At 42.9% G+C, this 24,478-nt stretch overlaps 1 protein-coding gene across 3 annotated transcripts in view; it reads left to right on the top strand.

The window, feature by feature from the left end:
* MAP3K3 (mitogen-activated protein kinase kinase kinase 3) overlaps window positions 1–24,478 on the top strand; it is a 58,403-nt gene that overhangs the window by 17,792 nt on the left and 16,133 nt on the right. For 2 of the 3 annotated variants that reach the window (XM_045813935.2, XM_045813936.2), the window contains 4 exons: window positions 3,441–3,481; window positions 8,700–8,799; window positions 13,107–13,220; window positions 20,516–20,636. In XM_045813935.2, the coding sequence (XP_045669891.1) occupies window positions 3,441–3,481; window positions 8,700–8,799; window positions 13,107–13,220; window positions 20,516–20,636 (376 nt within the window). Of the gene's footprint in view, window positions 1–3,440; window positions 3,482–7,745; window positions 8,325–8,699; window positions 8,800–13,106; window positions 13,221–20,515; window positions 20,637–24,478 lie in introns of those variants that run through there. The other variant, XM_087854223.1, reaches the window with a different exon arrangement.

Genomic DNA, 24,478 nt, shown 5'->3' with positions numbered 1-24,478 from the left:
AGAGCCCGACCTGGGACTCAATTTCATGATCCTGAGATCATGACCTGAGCCGAAATCGAGAGTCGAAAGCTCAGCTGACTGAGCCACCCAGACACCCCCTACAAATTTTTTTTTAAATTAACAGAGAGAAATAAACTCTAAGAGAATCTGAATGAACTATGGACTTTAGTTACTGTATCAGTATTGGTTAATTAATTCTAACAAAACAAATGTGCCATACTAATGCATGATGTTAATAATAGAGGAAACTGGTGGGAAGAAGGGTCTGTGGGCTCTATCTGCTCAATTTTTCTCACGTAACTCCAGAGCTGGCTGTGGGACTAGAGCGTGTAGGGAGCTAGAAGCGGCATGTCGGTGTGCAGCAGCCTGTCGTAGGCACTGTGCTGTGGGGGGCCCTTGCCGTGCTAACTTCTCAGCATTTCAGGGAAGGAGAAAAATGTTACTTGCATAAACCTTAAATCCACACAATAACTTTCTCTGCAACGCTGGCCCACCTTTCTGCTTGTGCATGCACGCTGCACAAATACACCCACACACACGCACACGATAGCATGCGCGTGTAAGTGCAGACTGATGGGGCACCCTGCCTTCCCATTCTACCTCCTCCACCCCTGTCTACTCACAGCCTCAGCCAAGGCTCCACCACTGGTTGTCCAGGCCCTATAGCTTGCTACATGACTGGTACCTCGGTCTCCTGGTTCTGACTCCGTTATTCCACCATCTCTCTTGCATGGGTTCCAAAAAGTAAGATCGCAAAACGTCTTTCCTTTGATAGTTTCTCCCATTGAAGCCCTGCATCTGTGAGTAAAATAAACCTCCTTAAAGATTTTTTTTTTAACTTATTTGACAGAGAGAGAGAGAGAAAGAGCACAAGCAGGGGGAGTGGCAGACAGAAGGAGAGGAAGAAGCAGGGTCCCCGCAGAGCAGGGGGGAGCCTGATGTGGGACTTGATCCCAGGACCCCGGGATCATGACCTGAGCTGAAAGTAGTCACTTAACCAATTGAGCCACTCAGGCACCCTGCCTGTGAAACACTTAAGTTATAGCATAGCATAGCATAGCATGGTGGTTAAGAGCTGGGCTTTCCAGGGTTTGAATCCTGGCCCACTCTTTAAAGCATGGTGACCTTGAGGGAACTTATTTAACTTCATTGTAACTCAATTTCTCTTCTAAAATAGGAACAATAATAGAATCTGTTGTGAGGATTTGTTTAATTGATACATGTAACATGCTTAGAACAAGACTTAGTACATAATACGTGTTCAATAAATGCTAGCTATTTTCATATACTATTAATGGATAAAGTGGTCCATATATTATATTAAAGGATGAGAGGGCAAGATCAGGGCTGTGTTTTGAAGAGGTTAGTTATCACATTGCAGGTCAGGGGAACTCTGCTGTCCACTATTTAGTATGTGAACTTTTCAGGGACGTGAAGCTCTTTGAGCCCCAACTCCACCTTGTCTTTAAAATAATGGGATAGAGGAGTGCATTCTTATATTTTGATTCAGTGATTCTCAAGCTGCGGTCTAGGGATCCCTAGGAAGTTTCCAAGAACTTTTCGGGGGGTCCATAAGGTCAAAACTATTTTCATATTAATACTAAAATGTTACTTGCCCTTTTCACCCTCATTCTCTTAAGAACGTACAGTAGAGTTTTCCAGAGGCTACATGATATGTGTTATCACAACAGATTAAAACCAGAAGCTGACATGAGAACCCAGCTGTCTCCTATTAAGCCATGCATTAAAGAGATTTGTACTGTCTCACAAAACTCTAAAAACTGTATAGTTACTTTTATAACAATGTGTTTATGTTAATGTGTAATATTTTTTTGTTTTAAAGCGAATACAATAAATTTAAATTTTCTGTTTCAATTTCTAATAATAGCAAATATCAGTAGATATAATCTATATAAACAAAAGCTCTTTGAGGTCCTCAGTCATTTTTAGAGTGTAAATGAGAACCACCATCCAGTTCAGTGGACTGGAAGAGAATTCTAGCCTTCTAATCTCTTGGGAAAAGGAAGTCCTTTATGTACCCACCCTACCTTTGACATTCTGTCCTGTTTCTGTCCTCTTCTCTCTCTGCTCTTTGTTTCTCATCTAAAGATACTCTGGAACTTTCTTTCTTCCAAGCCACAGTCTATTAATTTCTCTTTCTCGGTATACTTTTCATTCACTGACTATGTATTCTTTCTCTCCTCCATCTCTATTATTTGTTGGTTTCCTGACAGTCTTACTTTTCTTTTTTCTCTCTACCTGTTCTTTTCTTCTATAATATCTCTTCCCTTTTCCTGCCATTTTAAACTCCTTTGAGTCATTTGTTTGCCCTTTACAATCTCTTCCTCCTTGATTTGTTTCTTAACATTCTGATGCTTCTACTTCCTCCTATTTCTGATATTTACACTCTTCACACAATTCTGTTCTTTTTTTTTTTTTTTTTAAATTTTTTATTTATTTATTCGACAGAGATAGACAGCCAGCGAGAGAGGGAACACAAGCAGGGGGAGTAGGAGAGGAAGAAGCAGGCTCCCAGCGGAGGAGCCTGATGTGGGGCTCGATCCCATAACGCCGGGATCACGCCCTGAGCCGAAGGCAGACGCTTAACCGCTGTGCCACCCAGGCGCCCCCACACAATTCTGTTCTTTATCCAGTTTTTAATCCGTTTGGATAAATAGTAAGCACAGATATTATATACCATTCCCCTTGCTTGTCACTGGTGATACAGAAACAAGATAGACGCGGTTCATGTCCTCCTGCAGCTTATAGGTTACCATGATGGTCATTTAGGACAAATCTGGGAACAATTCTAAAGTAACTTGTCCAGGGTCCCACTTCACCCCACTGGGAATGTGGTCTTGTAAGGAACATGGAAATCTGTAGTAGCAGCAGCAACCATTTATCACATGTCTGCTCTGTATCAGGTATTTTACTTACATTATGTTGTTTAGTTCTCATAGCAGCTCTGCAAATTAGGTATGTTTAGCCCCATTGTACACATGGAAAAACAAGATTCATAGAGGAGAAGTAACTTGCTTGTGGACGCATAGCTAGGAAGTATCCACCCCAAGATTTCTTTCTATTCAGTCACATCAGCCAAGAAGGAAAGGTATCCTGGCCAGGAGATGATATGGTGAGAGAAACTCCAGAGCCAGTTATGGAAATAGAGTGTAGAACTTAGAAATGACCTGTCAGAGCCTACCAGCTGAGCTGGGGCAGCCACTTGGGGATCTTGTCCCAAGAGCTTTGTTGCTCCTGAGGTTAGAACTGGAAGGCTCCCAACTCATTGGAAAGGAATGCGTATGAGGTAGAGAAGCTGGAATAGGAGCCATCAGGGATGTTTGCCTAACATTGCTAAAGGACTACCTGAAGCTTACCTGGGAATGGCAGGATAACACATGCCAGAGAACCCGCTAACCTGTCTGTCATTCCTTTGGCAGAGTGACGTCAGAATCAAGTTTGAGCACAACGGGGAGAGGCGGTAAGTCTGCCTTCTGATCAGTGGTTACGTTCATGTGTGCTGCAGTTCTCAGAAAGCGTTGAGCTTATGAAAGCTCTTTCCCTGGAGTGATCGCTGGGGGGTCACTGGCTGTGTGATGGGGTTGGTTGGGCACAAAAGGGTAATTTTCATCTTTGGTTTGGCTTACCAATTGAATTTTATTTCTGGTCTTAGAATTAGAAGCCATTTCAACTGCTGATGTTTTACTCTTGTGCTCTTACTCCTGTGGGGTCCACCATTTTGTTGGGGAGGAAGTCAGGACTCCAGCTCTATTCAGAGTTATGGTTTCCAAACACACTGACACTGTGCCATCTATGAGCATCAGAAGGAGATTGGGATTCTCCTGTGATTTACTGTTATTCCTAGCCTGGTAGAGTGGCCCTGGCTTTGTCCACATCAGGGCGGGGTTAGTGAATTGGAAGTTTCTTTATAATGTGTCTGGGTTGGGAAGCTGCATCAAGTCTGTCAGTTGTGAAAGATTTCAGATCATTTGAGGATATAGAAAGAGGGAGTTTTTCAGTCTATATTCAGTATCTTACCTTGTTAAGGAAGTGAAAGTAATGTTACGAAACCCTTCTGTCCTTTTCTCCATTGTTAGTATTTTGGTTTTTTTGTAGGAAGTCAAGGTAGAAGTTCTCAGTGGAGAAAAATAGGACTCCACCTAATTTCTCAAATTATTTAAGGAAAAACTTTTTTTTTAAAGATTTTATTTATTGTTTGACAGAGAGAGCGAGAGAGCATAAACAGGGGGAGCAGCAGAGGGAGAAAGAGAAGCAGGCTCCCCACTGAGCAGGGAACCTGATGTGGGGCTTGATCCCAGGACCCTGGGATCATGACCTGAGCCAAAGGCAGACACTTAACCATCTGAGCCACCCAGGTGCCCCGGAAAAACTTATTTTTTAGAAGATTTTACTTTTAAGTAATCTTGCTCAAACTCACAACCCGGAAATTGAGTTGCATGCTCTACTGACTGAGCCAGCCAGGCACCCCTTGAGGAAAACTCTTTTTTCCCCCCCTAAGATTTTATTTGTTTGTTTGTTTGTTTATTTATTTATTTATTTATTTATTTATTTATTTATTTATTTATTTTAGAGAGTGAGAGAGAGACAGCACAAGCGGGAGGGGCAGAGGGAGAGAGAGAATCCCAAGCAGACTTCACGCCAAGTACAGAGCCTGATGCGGCGGGGCTTGATCCCAGGACCCTGAGATCGTGACCTAAGCCAAAACCAAGAGTCAGATTTTCAGCCAACTGTGCCACCCAGGCGTCCCAAGGAAAAACTTTTAAAAAAGCGTACAGAACTCCAGTCATGGGAGAATTAGAACCCTGTGTGTGCATGCATGTGGCATATATGTGCCTAAGTGTGCTTTTCAGTATCTGCTTTCTGCTATGCTGTTCTCTCCCATTGATACCCTCCTTTTTCCTTTGCTTTGAGCGTTTGGAAATGTGAAGAGCATATCCACGAGAATAAGCTTCTCCTATCTAAGTCCCACCAGAGGACCTTAGTGCCTCCAAACATCGTTCACATGGGTCCAGATATATGGCTGCTGTTCTCCCTTAAAAAGATACATTCACAAGCCTGCAAGGTTGTCAGAGGTTGCTGGGTAGAAACACTGTGACCTGCAGAGCCTTAGTCCTGCTGCCGCCATGTGGATTCTAGAGCTGTTCCAGGCCTAAACGGAGGGAAGTCTTCTGAGCTCTGTCCCCGGCTGCTCATCCTGTGTCCTCCCTGTAGCAAGGAAGTTAAATTGTCACTTCATTGTTGCTGCTTTTCACACTTCTGGTATGACTGGGTTTTGGAGAGTTTGCCAAACTCAGAGTAGCAGAGAGTTTTCAGAAGTAGATACAAAATCAAAAGCTCAGTTGTGTTGGAGCCTAATTATGCAGTTACGCTCTCCTGAATTCCTGTTCCCAAAGTGGTAGGCAGTTACAGTGAGCGGACTTACACTGAGAAAGTGTATGTGTTTAGTTTCAGAGAAGCTGCCAGATCGAAACCACAAATATTTAAGGTGGTCAGGCAGGAATGGCTGTTCAAAGCCCTGAGCAGCAGAGTGTTGGTATCAAGATTTTGAAAACTGTGCATTCTCTTTTTATAGAGTTGTTTTCAGGAGCCATGGCATTTCACTGTTTGTGTACTATGTGTGGAATTGAGGACTTTATAAAGTTGGTGCAGGGAAGCCAAGTGCAAGCTGCTCTGTGCCGGTCAGCTCTGCTTTCATGTGTCTCAAGTCTTAGGATTTTGTAGAGAATATTATTGTGAGCTTTCTCTACTTTTTGTGGGAAATATGGATAGTATCTATCTAAATGTTATGGGCCTTATAGATTTAGAGTGTACAGAAAAGAGGAAAGAAATAGTGACTTTTTCCATTCATCTATGCCAGGTATCCATTCTATTTCTCTTTACTTTGGAAGGGTACGGACCAGGTTCCTAATGCTTTTTCCTTTTAGCCCCGGGGGGCAGAAGAGGAGGACTATAGATTTGAACTCCTTCCCTTTGAAAATCTTCCTGTCAGACAATGGTTGGGGTGGTTGTCACAGGTGTTAGGTCCCTCTTTGAAGCACTAACTAAAAATGCCTATTACTCAGTGTGATGGCAGCAGCTTAGATCTTACCAAAACTGAAAGTCCTGGTTTCTGATCTTGACTTTGGGGCTGCTTTTGGAGGTTTTGAATGCCTCATCGCCAGACCAAATGCAGGAGAATTTATCTGAGCCTGATCCTTTTCTAGCAGTGTGCTAGGGACATCCAAAAGGTCTTCTTTTCTTTATTCAGAAAGACTGTTGCTGGGGTCCTGATGGAGGGGGTATGATTTGCTATCAGGAACTAATGGGAAGCCATTCTCTTAAAGACTCCAGAAAATACCTGTATCTGTATAACCTATATCTAGATAGAATCTAACAGTGTCATTCCTTGGAAATGTGAGGGGGAAAAAAAATAAGGATTATAATATGGATGGATTTCCAGGTGGGATATAAACTAATATATTCAGCAATATAATTTCCAAAAATGAAAGGCGGTGATGAATGAAGGAAAAGTTATGGAGAAATTATCTTCCTGAGATGTTAGGCTTTGTGCGAAGGATAGGATAGACTATGGTTGATAGAAGTATGCTATCAATGTGTCCAAAAGAACTTTCTGCTATAATGTAAATGTTATATACCTGTGTTGTCCAGTATGGTAGCCACTGGTCAGATGTGGCTAGTGAGCATTTGCAGTGTGCTGAGTTAGACTGAGGAACCAATTTAAAATGTAATTTTAATTAATTTGAATTGAACTAGCCACACATGGCTAGTGGCTGCCATATTGAAGAGCACAGTTCTAGATGATGGAATCTTTTTTGCTGCCCACTCATTTGTGCCAGCCTGGCACAGAAGAGCATTATAAAAATGATCTGGTCAGGTTCCATTAAAATCCAGTGGCTTAGATCCTCTCTCCTGTGGCTTATTGCTTCTTCCTCTGGTTATACTACTTCCCACTCTGGGGGAGCAGAGAAGATATAAAAGAACCACACACTGCTTAGCATCAAGGAGGGCAAGAGCTGTAGAGTCTCCAGGGCTGAGTGCTGCTATTCTACCAAGCACTAGTCAGATTTCATCCAGTCTAGGCTGCCAAGAGATGAAGGTAGTTTTGGTATGCATTTTCCCCCATCACATTAAACATAACTTCATGTGCTTATTAGCCATTCATAATTCTTTGAATTGTGTCATCATATCCTTTGCCTATGTTTCTGTTGGGTTGTTTGTCTTTTTCTTATTGATTTTGCAATGGTTTTTTTCCGAGTTTGATATTTGTTTTTCAACTTTGTTGGTGGCTCATTTTGCTATCAGAAGTTGAAACTTTTGTTCTCAGGGGTCACTTGGGTGGCTAAGTCAGTTGAGTGTCCCACTCTTGATTTTGGCTCAGGTCATGATCTCAGGCTCCTGGGGTGGAGCCCTCTGTGTTGGGCTTTGTGCTCAGCAGGGAGTCTGCCTCAGGATTCTCTCCCTCTCCCTCTGCCCATCCCCCTGCTCAAAATTGCATGCTCTCTCTTTCTCTCCCTCTCTAAAATAAATAAGTAAATCTATGAATTTTTGTTGTCAAATCTGTCTTCTTCTTGTCTTCTGTATTTTATGTAATGTTTAGGAAGAACTTCCCCACTCCAATGTTTTTTAATCCTGTACTTTCTTCTGTATACGTATGGAATATATATATGAGTTTCTTTCTGATACTCACTTGTTTCTTCTATCTCTTTGCTTATTTTTGTCTTAAGGATTTAAGTTTTCGAGTATTGGGTTGGACCCATATGAAATTGCCGCTGTTGTATATCAAAAATTGTTGACTACCAGCAATATCTTATAGTTCAACCTAATATATTCATTAAAAATTTTTATTACGAAAATTTCAAATACACACAAAAGTAGAGAGAATATCATACTGAACCCTTCTGAACTTTTAATGCAGCTTCAACATTATCAACATTTTGCCAATTTTTTGTATATTTCATTCTTCTGTGTTTCATTCATTTTGTATATTTCATCTAGCCCCACTTTTAAATTTTGCTCTGATGTCTAATTGACAAATCATTTTAACATCTCTTTGAACAGGTTCTTAACTCTACTCTCTATTTATAGAAATTGTTCTTTGAACTGATCTAATGAGTCTCTCTAGAAAATTGTCAATATCACACTACTTATATGGTCACACGTGTCACTAGTTAAGAAAACTGGGGCGTATAACCAACTCAAGGGGAATTCCTTTGACTCTGAAGTAGGAAATCTCAATTCTGAGGATAATTAGCATTGAGATTCCTCTGGCATCAGCAATGGAAAAGACCTTTCAAGTCCTGGAGGTGAGTTATTTAGGAGTTAAGACCATCTTTTCAGGAGTGCTGCTCCAGTTTCCAGGTTTTCTTCCTAACAGGAGTGTTTGGAACCTAGTTTTTAAATCCAGGTGTCCTGCTTCGATACTGCACTGTCATTGACAAATCTGAGCTGAAGTGATAGAACAGTGGTTGGGATTGAGCAATGCTTATGATGCTCAGAAGAAGGGTGAAAAAAATAAGGTAGATAGGAGAAGAAAAGAAACAGAGAGAAAGGCAAGCTGTGCGAAAGAGAAAAAGAGAATCCTATGTTTAAAAGAACAGGAAGATGTCACTCAGAAGTCCTAGCTTTCCAAATCCAACTTTTAAAATACACAATTAACCACACTTCCTATTCCTTTTCAGAATTATAGCGTTCAGCCGGCCTGTGAGATATGAAGATGTGGAACACAAGGTGACAACAGTGTTTGGGCAGCCTCTTGATTTACATTACATGAACAATGAGGTAAGAAACTAGATGGATGGTGTGGGGACAAGGAGGGGTGACAGCTGACTACCTTTTTCTTCCTGCTTCACTGAGGATTTTTGAGTTTGTTCCTCTAATACCATCTGCAGGTTTTCATTTTCTGGAGCCTCTTTTCTTTTCTTTTTTTTTTTTTTTTTTTTTTTTTAAGATTTTATTTATTTATTTGACAGAGAGAGACAGCCAGTGAGAGAGGGAACACAAGCAGGGGGAGTGGGAGAGGAAGAAGCAGGCTCCCAGCGGAGGAGCCTGATGTGGGGCTCGATCCCAGGACTCTGGGATCACGCCCTGAGCCGAAGGCAGACGCTTAACGACTGAGCCACCCAGGCGCCCCTGGAGCCTCTTTTCTTAATTCCAATCATTCTGGGATTTGTAGTTTTTACTACATGGGAGATTACGTAGCCATTTCCATTCCCCTGCTCATTCTGTGCTGGTAGCTCTAATACTCTATGGTGGAATCAGCTATGGTACCAGGGCCAGGGCTTATATCATCTCCTTTACGTTTTGTAGCTTATCTTTTTCTTTCCAGCACAGCCTTAACAAGAAGCAGAGGTTTAGGAGGGGCTGGAGAGGTGTGGAAAACTGGTGGGTAGTTCCTTTATTGACAGTCATAACTGATGGATTCTTCTCTCAGAGTTTAACTACCAACTGTAGCTTGTTTCTAAAGTTAGCACCTACCTAAGTGATTTCTTTAACTCTTCCTTCTCCTGTCCCCACCCCTCTAGTTCTTATTTTTTCATACTTTGAATATCACCCAGGAAGGGATTCTTTTGAATGTCAGTTACTTGGCTGCTTTCCCAGCTCAAAGAAGCGTTCGAGAGGCTACAATCTGCTTGGGCTGGTGCTTTGCATTAGTGTGAGAGGCAGTGTGTTGGTGCCTAGTAAAGAGCGTACATTTGAGGGAACTGAGTTGGAGGGCAAGACAGGAAAGCCAGGCAATATCCTGGCTCTTTGAGAAACTGGTTCTTACTGTGTAGTTTTGTTTTATTGGTTGAAGAGTTAAGAATCTCCTCCATAAAGCAACCCAAATGTCCATCAGTAGATGAATGGATAAATAAGATGTGGTATACACACACACACACACACACACACACACACTGGAATATTACTCAGCCATAAAAAAGATTTTCTATTTGCAACAACATAGATAGACCTAGAGGGTATTATGCTAAGTGAAATAACTCTGGCAGAGAAAGACAAATACCATATGATTTCAATTATATGTAGAATTTAAAACACAAACAAAAGAATAAATAAACAAAAAGCAGAAACAGACCCATAAATACAGAGAACAAACTGATGGCTAGCAGAGGGGTGGGGTGGGGGGTCAGGGGACAGGGATAGGCAAAATGGGTGAAGTGGGGAGGGAGAGACAGGCTTCCAGTTATGGAATGAGTAAGTCATGGGGATAAAAGGTACAGCATAGGGGGGCACCTGGGTGGCGCAGTTGTTGAGTGTCTGCCTTCAGCTCAGGGCGTGATCCCGGCGTTCTGAGATCGAGCCCCACGTTGGGCTCCTCTGCTGGGAGCCTGCTTCTTCCTCTCCCACTCCCCCTGCTTGTGTTCCCTCTCTCGCTGGCTGTCTCTCTCTCGGTCAAATAAATAAATAAAATCTTTAAAAAAAAGAAAAAGGTACAGCATAGGGAATATCATCAGTGGTACTGTATGGCAACAGATGGTGGCTACACTTGTGGTCAGCCCAGCATAACTTATGGACTTGTTGAGTCACTGTGTTGTACACCTGATATTAATGTAACATTATGTGTCAGCTGTATTTAACAAAATAAGCAAAACCCTTCATCTCAAGGGGGATTTAAAAAGGCACTTCTTCCATAGTTTGGGGGCTGAAATCTATAGAAGCTGAGATTTGTTGGCTAAAAACTCCCTGGTCCCCTTTACACAAAATGTACAACTACAATTGGATATATTGCTATATAGCTAACAAAAATAAGACCATCTGGTCTTTTGTGTTTTGGACAAATTTTAGAAATACAGCAAATTTGGAAAATAAGCCACTAACTCTATAGTTAATAAGTAATGCTGATATAAGTATTTTAAAGTATGTAAACTAGAACATTTGAAATATGGGATATGAGGGGCACCTGGTGGCTCAATGGGTTAAGCGTTCGACTCTTGATTTTGGCTCAGGTCATGATCTCAGGGTTGTGAGATCGAGCCCTGCGTCAGTCTCCATGCTGGGAGTGGAGCCTGCTTAAAATCCTCGCTCTTTCTCCCCCACCTCACATGTGCGTGCTCGCTCTCTCTCAAAAAAAAAAAAAAAAAAAAAAAAATACAGGATGTGAGAACCCAAAAGATATAAATGTCAAATGTATAGAACTTTAAAAAATTGCGGCTCAAGCTTCAGTCACTGAATAAGAAAGCGAGGCTAGAGTAAGCAGCTAATCAGCATTAAAGAAGGTGTTCCTCAGTTAGTAAAGACTTTTCTGAATGACTTAGTACTCATTTCTGTTTCCATTAAGAATTCCACATGTCCCAAAATCCATCTTCAAACTCTTTTGCCAATAAAGTGACTGCCCAGAATGTTAGTCTTTCATTTTTTCAAATATTTATGCAGATATTAATTCTAAAGCCAAGCATAAATAATTGTCATTAATTATTTTAGATTACAGATGTCTTTCCATACTCTGCTAACGTCAGTGACCAAGAGTTGACTATTTACATTTTATTAATTTAAAATCCCTCAACCTCTTTTTCTTTCCTTTGCCCCCGAACCTTGCCATGTCAGGGTTTGGGAGCCACAAATGAGAAATCTGTTGAGATTTTACCTTATGTTTATCTTTTTGTAATAGCTTTACTGAGGTATAATTCACCTACCATAAGATTTACCCTTTTAAGTGGACAATTCAAAGGTTTTTAGTATATTTACAGAGTTGTATGACCAACACTACTAATTCCAGTTACCCCAAAGAAAAGGCCTACATGTACCCATTAGCAGTAACTTCCTATCCTTTTCTCTTCCCAGCCCCTGGCAGGCAAACACAAATTTACTTTCCGTCTCTCTGGATTTGCCTATTCTGAACATTTCATATACATGGAGTCATACAGTACATGGCCTTTTGTGTTTGGCTTCTTTCACTTAGCATTATGTTTTCAAGATAATAATATTCTATTATTTGGCTAAACCACATTTTGTGCATCCATCTGTCTGTTGGTAGATACTTGAATTCGCCTTTTGGCTATTATGAATAATGCTGCTATAAACATTTGTGGACAGATTTTCATATGCACTAAGTCATATGCTATAAACATTTGTGGACATATTTTCATTGCACATGTGTTTTCAGTTCTCCGGAGTAGATACCTAGGAGCGGAACTGTTGTCTTATGGTAACTCTATGTATATTTTACATTCCTACCAGCGATGTAGGAAAGTTGTAATTTTTCTACGTCCTCACCAACACTTGTTATTTTCTGGGTTTTTGTTTGTTTTTTAAATTATAGCCATCCTAGTAGGTGTGAAGTGGTATCTCATTGTGGTTTTGATTTGCATTTCCCTAATGCCTATGACATGGAGCATCTTCTCAGGGCTTATTAGCCGTTTGTCTATCTTTTTTGGATAATGTCTGTTCAAATCCTTTTCCCGTTAAAAGAACGGGATTATTTGTCTTCTTACTGTTGAGTTGTAAGAGTTCTTTATATATTCTGAATATCTAGACTCATACCATACATTTACAAAATTGTAGTTTAAGTTAAAGCCTACTTCTTTTATTTTAAAGAAATAAATTCCTTAAAAGATAATTAAGAAAAATAAGTAAAGATTTTATGTATTTATTTGAGACAGAGAGGGAGAGAGAGACAGAGAGCATGAGCAGTGGGGAGGGGGAAAGGGAGAGGGAGAAGCAAACTCCCTGTTGAGCAGGGAGCCCAATGCGGGACTCGATCCCAGGACTCTGAGATCATGACCTGAGCCAAAGGCAGACACTTAACCTACTGAGCCACCTCGGTGCCCCCAAAAGAGGCAAATCTATAGAGACAGAAAATACATTAGTGATTGCCTGGGGCTACAGAGGGGAAGAGGGAATGACTACAAATGGGCACAAGATCTTTTTGGAAAAATGGAAATGTTTTAAAATTGAATTATGGTGATAGTTGCACTTAAGGAAAAGAAAAAGAAAATATCTATGTGGTTTCAATTAGTTTTAAGACCCCATAGTATCCAATGAGATTGTTTTCCTTCAATCTTTTATTTTTGTTGTGTATTTTGCTTATTTTTTAGAAACTAATGACTTTTCTTTTATATGATTCTCTTTTTCTGTGTCCTGTGTCACAGCTCTCCATCCTGCTGAAGAACCAAGATGATCTTGATAAAGCAATTGACATATTAGACAGAAGCTCCAGCATGAAAAGCCTTAGGATATTGCTGCTGTCCCAGGACAGAAACCATGTAAGTAGCACCTGTGATGACCTGGCAGCTGAAGACAAAACTTGCTGTCTTTCAGGAGTTTACCTGGCTTACTTGACTGAAATTTGTGCTGCTATTAAAGCAAGCACGTAAGGGGGCGCCTGGGTGGCTCAGTCAGTTGGACGTCTGACTCTTGATTTCAGTTCAGGTCATGATCTCGGGGCCCTGGGGCAACGGACTCCCTGCTTAGCAGGGAGTCTGCTTGGGATTCTGTCTCTCCCTCTGCCCCCCATTTCTCTCTTTCTAAAAATAAATAAATAAAATTTTAAAAAATGAAGCAAGCACATAAGTGCAGCCCAGCCCATTATGTCATTGGCCAGGTAGCATTTTGCATGTGATTTCGCTGCGAAGTCAAATCATCCATGTTAAAGTTGCAGCTAAAGGTTACTTGGTTTGTGGCATGGAAGGAAGGAAAACATATATGATAAAAGAGAAAGTTTTTTTTCTCTATATTTATGTTATTTCAATTTGATTTGGACCCCAACAAGAGAGATTTGATTAGGGTGGAGATGCTGATTAGCAAAGGCTGCCAAGGTTTTGAGACTATCATGTAAACCTCTCACAACTCCTCAGCAACCAGGCCTGTGTCTTGTGACACATGTAGGAAACAAACTTTTCCTTCTGTTCAATGGAAAAGAGGCCATGGAATGGAGGACCTCTTGTAATTTACCAGCTGCTGCCTTACCAAATTGTGGGCAATCGACAGGAGCCATCAGAAGTGAGGAATTATCCCTTATGTAGCTGCTTCTCCTAAAAGGTCTCTGAAGATCTACATTTCACAAGAATGATTGCAATCTGGATCTGTCTTCTTTTTTTTTTTTTTTTTAAGATTTTACTTATTTGAGAGAGAGAGCATGAGTGAGGGGCAGAGGCAGAGAGAGAGGGAGAAGCAGACTCCCCACTGAGCAGGGAGCCCAGTGTAGGGCTTAATCCTAGGACCCCGAGATCATGACCTGAGCTGAACGCAGATGCTTAACCGACTGAGCCACCCAGGCACCCCCGGGGTCTATGTTCTAATCACCAGTTCCTGCACCAGTTTTCTTGAGATTCATGTTCTTAAAGGTTCCTTGGCACTCTTTCCTGTCCTTATGTTTGAATACAGCCAGCTGTGGAGAGCTGACATTGCTGCATGAGGACAGTGAACGCACCATACCAGGACAGAGTTTAGATGGAATGGTGCTCATATTGACCATTTATTTATTTAACTATTTAAAGATATTTTTTGTTATTATTTGAGAGAGAGAAGAGAGAGCACGAGTGGGGGAGAAGCAGATAGAGAGGGAGAAGCAGACTCCCCACTGAGCAGGGAGCCCGATGCAGGGCTCGATCCCAGGACCCTAAGACCATGACCTGAGACAAAAGCAATGCTTAACCGACTGAGCCACCCAGGCACCTCCTGACCATTTATTTTTAAAGAGACGTATTGGGATCAGGCTGTCCTACTGATTAGATGGAGGCACCGGCGAATGCAGTTAGGAGGCCTTATAATAAAGAAGACATTTTCTAATATTACAGAAATGTCCTTTTGATTGAGGACTGGTCTTCTCTGTCCCAGATGTGTCTTTTTTCTGAATATGTTTTGGGAAGTATTCTGAAATACAATACATATTTTATTATTTTATTTCTCTGTTCAAGTTACTCACCTGCTCCTTATAGTCGTTCTTTATTTCCTATTGTAGAGGATCTAAATGTAGCCTAGCATTCAGGGTTTATCCCCAACTGCCCTTCTTTCCAACTCCCCAGTCTCATCTTTCCACATACTCCCCCCATTCTGCAGTTCTTCCCTATTGCTCTTTGCCATGGCTATCACCTTGTTTTTAGGATCTAGCTTGATTTACCTGCTACAGTGTCATCAGTGTCTTTACTGAGGCCATCTTGATTATTCCCTGTTCCTTTAGTCATTGGATATAATGTGCACGCTAGTTGATAGGTTGCTTAGTAATGGCCCACTAGTTGTTGCATTTGGAAGTTTTACCCCACTTCAGGCTTCTTAATAAGCTACAAGTATCGTGATCCAGACTTACTGTGTGCTCAGGAATCCCACCCCCAGAACAGTGCTTCTCTAACCCTCTGTGATGAAATATCAGTTTTATTCTTCCAATTTCTAGTCTGCTATGGACCAATTCTTTTTAAAACACAAAAACTGAAAAATGAAATGGAAAAATAAATGAGGGATGTACAAAATATAAGACTACAGTTCTTATTGTTAGAGTTGGTAGACAGAAAGTCACTCTACCAAATTGCTGTAAAAGTCTGTAAAGAGTTATTTTCCGTTGCTGTATTATCTCGTTGAGGATTATGACGCCATTGGTTGTTGCTGGGTACCCGCCACACATAGCATACTTGAGTGCACTGCTCCAGGATACCGGAGCGCCCTGCTTCATCTCCAGCTGGTAACTGGCAGCCCCTTAGTTTCTCTACTGAGTTTCTTCCATTTTTTGCTAAAAAAATGTTGCCTCATCCACCTTTTGTTACTACTCACACCTTCACTTCCTTTCTTATTCCTGTTTTTAAATGTGCGATCTTTTTCTTCTCTCTGAATTCCTTTTCTCCTGATCCTTCTATGACAGCTTCTAATCTTTCCTGTGTCTTTACCCCTCACCAAGGGTTATGTCATACTGCTCCTACCTCTCCTGGCCAGCGCCATGTCTTAGGCTTCAATATTGTTCTTACCTGAGAACTCCTGGAGTTTGGTCATCACAGAGCCCTTTAATCTGAAGACCCTCTTTCTAGCCTTGCTTACTCCTGCCATTTTATTTTATTTTATTTTATTTTATTTTATTTTAAAGATTTTATTTATTTATTCGACAGGAAAGAGCCAGTGAGAGAGGGAACACAAGCAGGGGGAGTGGGAGAGGACGAAGCAGGCTCATAGTGGAGGAGCCTGATGTGGGGCTCGATCCCATAACGCCGGGATCACGCCCTGAGCCGAAGGCAGACGGTTAACCGCTGCGCCACCCAGGCGCCCCTGCTCCTGCCATTTTAAAGATGCTTCATCATCTTCTTCAGTAGTTCTTACTGCCTTAGGCTGTGCATTGGGCCGTGAACTTTTAGTTTATTCCTATTACAGACTTCTCCAAGCATGTGTGCATTTAACTCTTAGTTTATCTTTCTGCTCTTGACCTTCTTATAACTTTCTAGACCCAGATTTTCCACTATCTTAAAATAATCTCAAGCTTACATTCTTTTGTCACTTATATCTGAATATGATAAAAACTGAATACCCAGCCACCTTAAATTGAATATGACATTTTGTTTTGTTACCTCAGTTTCTCCCTTACAAAAGTAAACTTCTAATCTTCTCATCTAAATGTTGCCCACTTCCTAAATATCCCATTAAAGCAGTTTGATGCTGTCTTGTCTATTATTTAAGTTCAAAACATCAAGGATAATTTAAAGAATAATTAATTCTTTTTGGTCTTACTCAAATAATGGGACAAGTGCAGGAAGGTAGGACCAAAATCATTGAATACAATAGCTTCAGTCTGGCCCCTGTTTAAACATAACACCTTACGTGTATAAGTGCTTTTGTCTCTCATGTGTTTCTTGCAACTTTGAGAGGTCCAGGGCAGGCATCTGTTCTCGCCAGTCTATACCTGAGGAAACCGAGACTTAGGGTCACTTGCCCGCGGCGAAGTGGTCAGTGGTGACAGAGCTGGTCTAGAATCCAGATGTTCTGACTTGTAGTTCAGTACCTATGAGTTACCCTCCCAGAAAGGGGTCTTAGAATTATTATAGTCCTTGGAAGACCTCTCCTGGGTTCCTCCACAGTTTATCAGAAGCAGAACAGAAAGTATAACGTTGCCTGCCCATGGGGAGAAGTTGTGAGATGTTGTGTCATTCTCTTTCCCACAGTTCAAAGGGTAACTGAGCTAGAAAACGTCCAAGGGAAGACGACATTTTCAAGGGGTTGGGGTCACTTTTATATGTGAATAGCCAAAAAAGCCTGGAATTCTTTCGTCCAGAAAGGCACTCTGAGCTGTATATATGCAATCAAAGTCTAGGAGGCACTGAAGAGTACAGATAATGAAAATACAGATTTAGTTGCCTTATCTCAATCTGGATGAACTCTTTAAATATTGGGGGTTATCTTAAAAGAAGAAAACACAACTGTCATAACTATTGTAGTCTTCTGTGCAAAGTCTCTTGGTGTCATCCTTGAAGCAGAGGACTGGTGAGATCCAGGGGACCGTTTCTCACCTTACATTCCCGTGAACCAAACTGAAGCAAACACACACACACACACACACACACACACACACACACACACCCCTCTACCCCCTGCAGAGTTGAATCCACTTGTTCATTTCGTCTCATACCAGCAAATCTTTCATCAAGATAATTTGTGAGTCCACTCTTGTGACCGCTTTTTCTGCTGATCTCCTAGCTTCCAGTCACTTCGATCTTTATGGACGTGGTTCCCTGGTAATTTTTCATGTTGTTTGTGTCAGCCACACACACTGCTACCTGTGGAGTCCTTCAGTGAGGTTTACATTGAGTAGTCAAATGCCACCTTCTGTTTGCTATCTTTAGAACAGTTGGCCACACTTTATACTTGCGGGCTCTCTTTACTCCACTACAGTCCCCTTTTGTTTTTCCTAGCCCCACCTTCCTCCTTCCTCTCTTTCCCACGTCTTTTTTTTTTTTTTTAAAGATTCTATTTATTTATTTGCCAGAGAGAGCGAGAGAGGGAGTACAAGCAGGGGGAGCGGCAGGCAGAGGGAGAAGCAGGCTCCCTGCTGAGTAAAGAGCGATCCCAGGATCCTGGGATCATGACCTGAGCTGAAGGCAGATGCTTAATCAGCTGAGCCATCTAGGTGTCCCCTCTCTTTCCCACTTCTAAGTCGTGTTCAAAGTTCCCTGAATCCTTGGGTGAACCTCATTTTTGTTTACCGTGCCATTCTCTTTTATCCCCTTGAATCAAGGTTTTCAGACTTGACTGAATATTACAAACACTTGGGGAGATTTAAAAAATACCAGTCCTTGGGCCCCGTCCCCAGAGATTCTGTTATAGGTGGTGTGAGGTGTCTGAAGCCACATAGGCAGCTCTAATGGGGTTGAGAACCGTGACCTTAAATTGAAGAATGACTCTCCTGCTAAGACCTTGCCGCTCAAAGTGTGGTCCATGGACCAGCAGCATCAGCACACCTGGAAGCTTGTTAGAAATACAGATTCTCAGGGCGCCTGGCTGACTTGCTCAGTCGGTAGAGCATGCAACTCTTGGTCTTGGGGTTGTAGGTTCAAGCCCCACATTGGGTGTAGAGATTACCTTAAAAATAAAATCTTAGGGCTGCCTGGGTGGCTCAGTTGGTTAAGTGTCTGCCTTCGGCTTAGGCCATGATCCTGGGGTCCTGGGATCGAGCCCTGTATCAGGCTTCCTGCTCAGTGGGTAGTCTGCTTCTCCCTCTCCCTCTGCTGCTCCCGTTGTTGGTGCTTTCCCTCACTCTCTCTCCCGCTCTCTGTCAAGTAAATAAATAAAATCTTAAGAAAAGAAATGCAGATTCTCAACCCCATCCCAGACCTACTGAGTCAGAATCTGTGTTTTAACAAGGCCCCAGGTAATTTTTGCACATTAAGGTATAAGAAGCCCTGCTTTGAAACCTCCACTGATTCCCTTCTTCTGTTTTCCAACCTGTTGCCATAACTAAAGCCTTTTCTTCTACAAACCAATGCCTGTGCGGGCTGTGGAACCTACTTTCTTGTCTCAGGTCTTAGAGTTTAAAATTGAGTTTATAGCGTATGTTCTTTGGTACATTTCAAATTCACATTGCCAAGATTTATGGAATTCTCACTATGTGAAAAAAGAATTGTGCAAGCAGGTGTCCTCAGGGGGCTCATCATGTGGCTCTTCTCTTTCCGACTGCAGGGCTATGGCCTTTCTGTGCCCTTCACTGGCCTGCTTCCCCAGAATGTGGCTTTGACTGTTTTTTCCTTTCTGACTCTCAGCAGAGAGCTATTGCACATCGGAGGCTTCAGCAAGAACATTCCACTTCCCCTTGGTTCTGACTTCCCGTTAGAGCAAGACAGTTTGTAAAGACAGCCCTGCATGTGATAAAGTCTGGCGTGGAGAGGCCAGAGGAGGCTGCTTGGCAGCTGAGTTCAACCCTGAGAGTGGGAAGCCTTTTTCCTGGAGGACAGGATATAGTTTGTTTAGGTCGGACTTTTTTTCTTATATGAGGTAGAAGAGCTAGAGAAGCAAGTTGAAACTTGGCCCCAAGTTATTTAGCACTCCTGACCTCCCATTCCCACTCTCTGTAGTGCTCCACGTGCTTATGATCGCATCCCGACATCACTTGCTCACCGCTCACCTTCGGTCTTCAGCTTTCTCAGTGCAAGTGCCCCCTTTGTTGCTTTGATTTTTTTCTAGGCTCACTTGGTGGTTTGACTAGAACAGTGCAAAAGTGAGGGTACATGTGGTAAAGTTGCTGACCTCATTCTGAGGTCCTTAACCTCTGGCAGAATGGTACCTATGGTAGCCTTTCCCAGATCAATACAACCTTGAGGTGATTTTGCATGTAAACCCTGGTGATACTAAGCAACTGAGATTTTGCCTTAATCTGGGGGGAGTGATTGTGGTTGGGGTAGAAGCAGCACATCAAGCTGCTTTTAGAAATACATGTTTATCAACCAGAGTTCTGCTGGTCAGGGAGGTTGCTGTCATTCTCTATTCTGACCCCCACTCGGCAGGTGATCTCGCTGCCGAAATAATTTCCTGCTATTTTCCCCAAGCTCTCTGGAGAATTTTATGAGAGGGTATTTACAACTCACTTCTCTGTTTGGCATATTATTATAGGAAAACCTGTTATTCCTCCATGCCTGGGTCAGCACCTGTTAAACTGGGGCAGTGGGTCTCAGTGCTCAGGTATCACTGAAGCTGTAAAACTACCATGAGGAAATAGTGGTTTGCCAAGACAGATGGAGGAGTGAGATTGGGAGGAAGGCTGGGTACCTCGAGTACTGAAAGTGTGAAGGCATGGGCGCCTAGGTGGCTTCAGTTGGCTAAGCCTTTGCCTTCAGTTCAGCTCATGATCCCAGGGAGCTGGGATCAAGCCCCGCGTTGGGCTCCCTGCTCAGCAGCGGGTCTGCTTCTCCCCCTTCATCTGCCCCTCCTCCCTGCTTGTGTTCTCTCTCTCTCAAATAAATAAATAAATAAATACATCTAAAAAAAGAAAAGTGTCAAGGCAGCTAAGAGCACAAAGAATCTTAGGGAAGGGCAAGCGGCCTTTCTTGACCTGCCTGCCTAAAGTTAGCTCAGCCTTTTTCCTCTTCTCTTACAGACCAGTCCCTCTCCCCATTCCGGGGTGTCCAGGCAGGTGCGGATCAAAGCTTCCCAGTCTGCAGGAGATATCAATACCATCTACCAGCCCCCTGAGCCCAGAAGCAGGCATCTCTCTGTCAGTGAGTATTTCACCCCTTTTTTCCCCTCTCATCTAATTTATCTGCCCACGTTTTTTAAAAATCAAGTATTTATTAATTAAAAAGTCATCATCAAACATTTAGAAACTATTACTCTGTGCAAAATAATCCTCTATGCCTTTATTTGGGGGGGAAGGGGTAGATAAATGACTGGGATGGTGTCCTGACTCTTAGGGAGCTTACAGTATAACAACGTGATGGCGTGACCAAGTTCCTTTTTAAACTTGTCTGAAAAAGTGATCTCCTCAAACATCTGCTTGAAGACGTCCAGCAGCAAACAGTCCGCTCTCATTTTTGACCATTGTTTCGCCAAAGAACTGGGGACTTATGAGGTTAGGAGTAAGGTCGAGGTTTGAGTTTTGACCTCAGACCTCTTGCTTATGATTCCTGAGGAGTCCTTATGCTTTGAGGAAGATGTTGACCAATGAAAATCTTGGAGACTCAAACTTAAGTTGTCTGGGAAGGACAGGAGACTGTTGCCATAGTATATATGATTGGTTAACTAGGAAGAAAACTACGTAGCTGCCCCCAGGCCTCCCCAGGAAAGAAATCGAAGTCAGGTCTGTGCGTTATACCAGATAACCCAGAATTGGTCTGGATCCCATTTCCCAGAGTCTGAGGGGAAGCCCACGTCCTTAATTGTGGAATTTGTATCAAGCAGGAAACCTGGCTTTATCAAACATTTGTGTTGAACCTACTGCCCTAACGTTGCTGAGACTCCTGCTGCTGCTAGGAAGAGAAGTTCTATCCACACAGGTAGAGTTGCATCAAACTGAACTGCTCTCTGAACATCTTGAGCTGAGCATGGGGAGTTCTGAATGTCAGTCCTGCCGCTGAGCCTGTCTGTGAGTGACAAGCCTTCTGAGAAGGTAGCAGGAAGAATGTGTTACTGAGGCACTGACTTTGCCTGAGTAATTTTTGGAACTTGAGCAAACACTGGTAGTAAGTGTTGCCAAGCTGAAGGTCTGTATTTGAGTTTCATGTTTCTCTAACATTGTGGATAATTGGTGGCTGTGTTTTCAATAAGCTGGTAGAGGAGAGAGAGCCAACACCCCAGCAAGGAGGCCCTATCCGGAACATCTCTGGCCCTGGAATCCAGGTGCCCTGAAGCCTAGGAAGCTCTGCCAGCTCGGCCTCTGTTCCAGAGCCCTCAGAGAGATTGAGGGGCTGGAGGAGGGCAGCATTGTTCATTTGTACAGTAAGCAATGAGGATTGACATGGGGCCGTGACTGGGCCTGCTCCTAAGCAAGAGCCTGTGATTTGTGTGTAGAGGCGGGGGCCAAATGCTGGGCCATTGTTGGGAGGAGCCATAGATGGAATTTCCTTGTCTGAGAATGCTGAGGAATAGGATTTCTGTGAAGTAGATCCTGTGTATCTAGAGAATGGCCAGCGCAGCCTCCTAGCACACGTAGATCCTGGGTTCCTTCGTTCAGCAAGCAGTATGTACCAGCCATTGAGCTGGGATGGGGGCAACAGTAGAGGGCAGGGTGGGGTGGGAGGAGGCAATAACCAACTCGGCCCAGGACTTTGGAGAAGTGCTTCCACAGAAGAGGAAACATCAGAGCTACCACAGGAAGGAAAGATTTACCGAGCATAGAGATATTCCAGGCACAGGAAGGGGCACCTGCCAGACACCATCACAAAAGGTGGTGGGTTCGGAGAACCCCGAGTGGTGTGGAGTGTGGTGGACATGACGGAAGAGGTGGGCGGAGCCTGCCAGCCTTTCCATAGAGCTGAGAAATGGCAGAGGTTATTTCTAACTGGAATGACTTGGGACATACATTCCGTGGAGGAGCTATTTGAACTAGATCTTTAGAGATTGTAGGGGATTTCCATAGGTAAGGATGACGGGAGAGGACTTTTTGACTGTTTACCTGTGGAGATCTCCCTTGTCCTTCAGACTGGCTGATACATTTGGAGGAGAATAAAGAAAGCTGAGAAAGGATGCCTGGGCCATCCCTAAAGAGCCTGGACTGCCCTTGGGCTTGTTTGGTGGGCAGTGGGAAGCCACTGAAAATGTTGGTCCCTAATGCCCATCTCTGTTACAATGCTTATCACATTATCTTATTGTCTTTTTTCTCTCCCTATCAAACTGCATTTTTGTTCATTCATTTATTCACTTAAGATTTAATTGGCCACGTATCAGCTGTGTGCCAGAAACATGGAAAGCAAAAAAGACCTTGCTCCTGCCCCTGTGGCTCTTACAGCTGCATGGGAAGACAAACACTTGTCCTGATGAGATTAATGTATAATTTATAGGCTGTGACTGAAGGGTGTATGGTGCTGTGAGCATGTGTAATGGAGGGATGCATCCTAGTTTCGGGGCCAGGAGAGCCTTAGCCTATGATCCAGAGCGTGAATGATGCAAAGGGGAAGCAGGGAAGAGAGTGCTGGGTAGAGAGAGCTACATGTGTGAAGGCCTGATGGCTGAGGGGAGTATGGTGTGATTGAGACAGAAAGAAGCCCTGAGGCTGGAGAGACGGGAGCAGTGGGCCCGAGGCCAGGGAGGGAGGCAGAGCCTTGTGGTCCGTGATGAAGGTTTTGATGCTTAATGTTGAAAGCAGTGAAAATCCACTTTCTGGCTTTTAAGGTGAATAGGAATAGGTGGTATGACATACTCAGATTTGTGTTTTGAAAAGATTGCTGTAGCTACAGTGTGGAGAACAGATTGCTGGGGAGCAAGAACGGACCAAAGGGGGAACCATGTTAGGCTAATGTAGTTTGGTCCAGGTGAAGAACACAGAAGTTTGGATTAGGCTAGTGGAGTAGTGGAGAGAGGAAAGCACAGGTGGATTTGAGACATTTAGAAGGTAAAACCAACAAAACACGGTGTTGCTTAGTTCTCAAAGTGTAGTCTGGGGACTTGAGGCGGGGGTGGGGAGGTCCCTGAGATCCCTTCAGGAGGTCTATGATTTGCCTTTTTACTCTATTCTCTCATGAGTCTGAGTGGAGTTTGCCAGAGGTTACCTGACTGAGGTGATGTCATTGCTCTGATGGCTAATGGAATGTGTGCTTGTGTATTATTGTGTTTTCAAAATTTTTGAGCTTTAATTTCTAATACAGTGAATATCAATTGATATAACCCGCTTAATGAAAACTCTTCAGTGTTCTTGATTTTTAAAGTGTAAAAGGGTTCTAAGAAGTTTAAGAACTACTGTGGTATTTGATTCACTTTGTGAGTGTTGGAAGGGCAGGGGATAAGTTACTGGTTTATGGATCTGGATAAATGGCATTGCCTTTCACTAAAACAGGAATGAGAGATGAGAGCCTGGTTTCCCGTGCTGAGAAGAGGCAGACCTGATGTTTTTAGACAGGTTGAATTGGAGGTGCCTTTGAGACAGCTAAGAGGACCTATCAAATGGACAGGTAGATAGATATACAGGTCTTCAGCTCAAAGGGGAGGAAATCAGGACTAGAAAAAAAATTAGAAATTGTCCAGTTGAAGCCTCAGGTCCAGATGAGAGGCCCTAGGCAGAGACTGCAGAGTAAGAAGAGGCCGAGGGCTGAGCCTTGGGAACCCAGACATTTCGTGGCCAATTAGAGGAGGATGAACCTGCAGAGGACACAGGAAAGGAGTGACTAGAAAAACAGGAGAGGGTGGGAGGGGGCCTTACATGGTACCAGCCAGGTTGGAAAGGGTAAGAGACACAACTTGTCGTTTTCATCCACAAATGTCTTGAGTGGCTGCTGTGACGGTACAGTGTAAGGCCTTCTGGAAGTAGAAGAAAGCAGGAAGAAGGGAGAGTCAGGGTTTAAGTATCAGGCACGAGGAGAAGTCCTTGCAGTAGAATCGGGGTCAAAAGAGAGGCCTTAGTGATTCAACT

Source organism: Ursus americanus, chromosome 23 (assembly GCF_024610735.1).
Source record: "Ursus americanus isolate L20-20 chromosome 23, mUrsAme1.1.p, whole genome shotgun sequence".
Taxonomy (NCBI): Eukaryota; Metazoa; Chordata; class Mammalia; order Carnivora; family Ursidae; genus Ursus; species Ursus americanus.
Note: the sequence above shows the minus strand (reverse complement) of the source record. Positions and strands in the feature narration are given on the sequence as shown.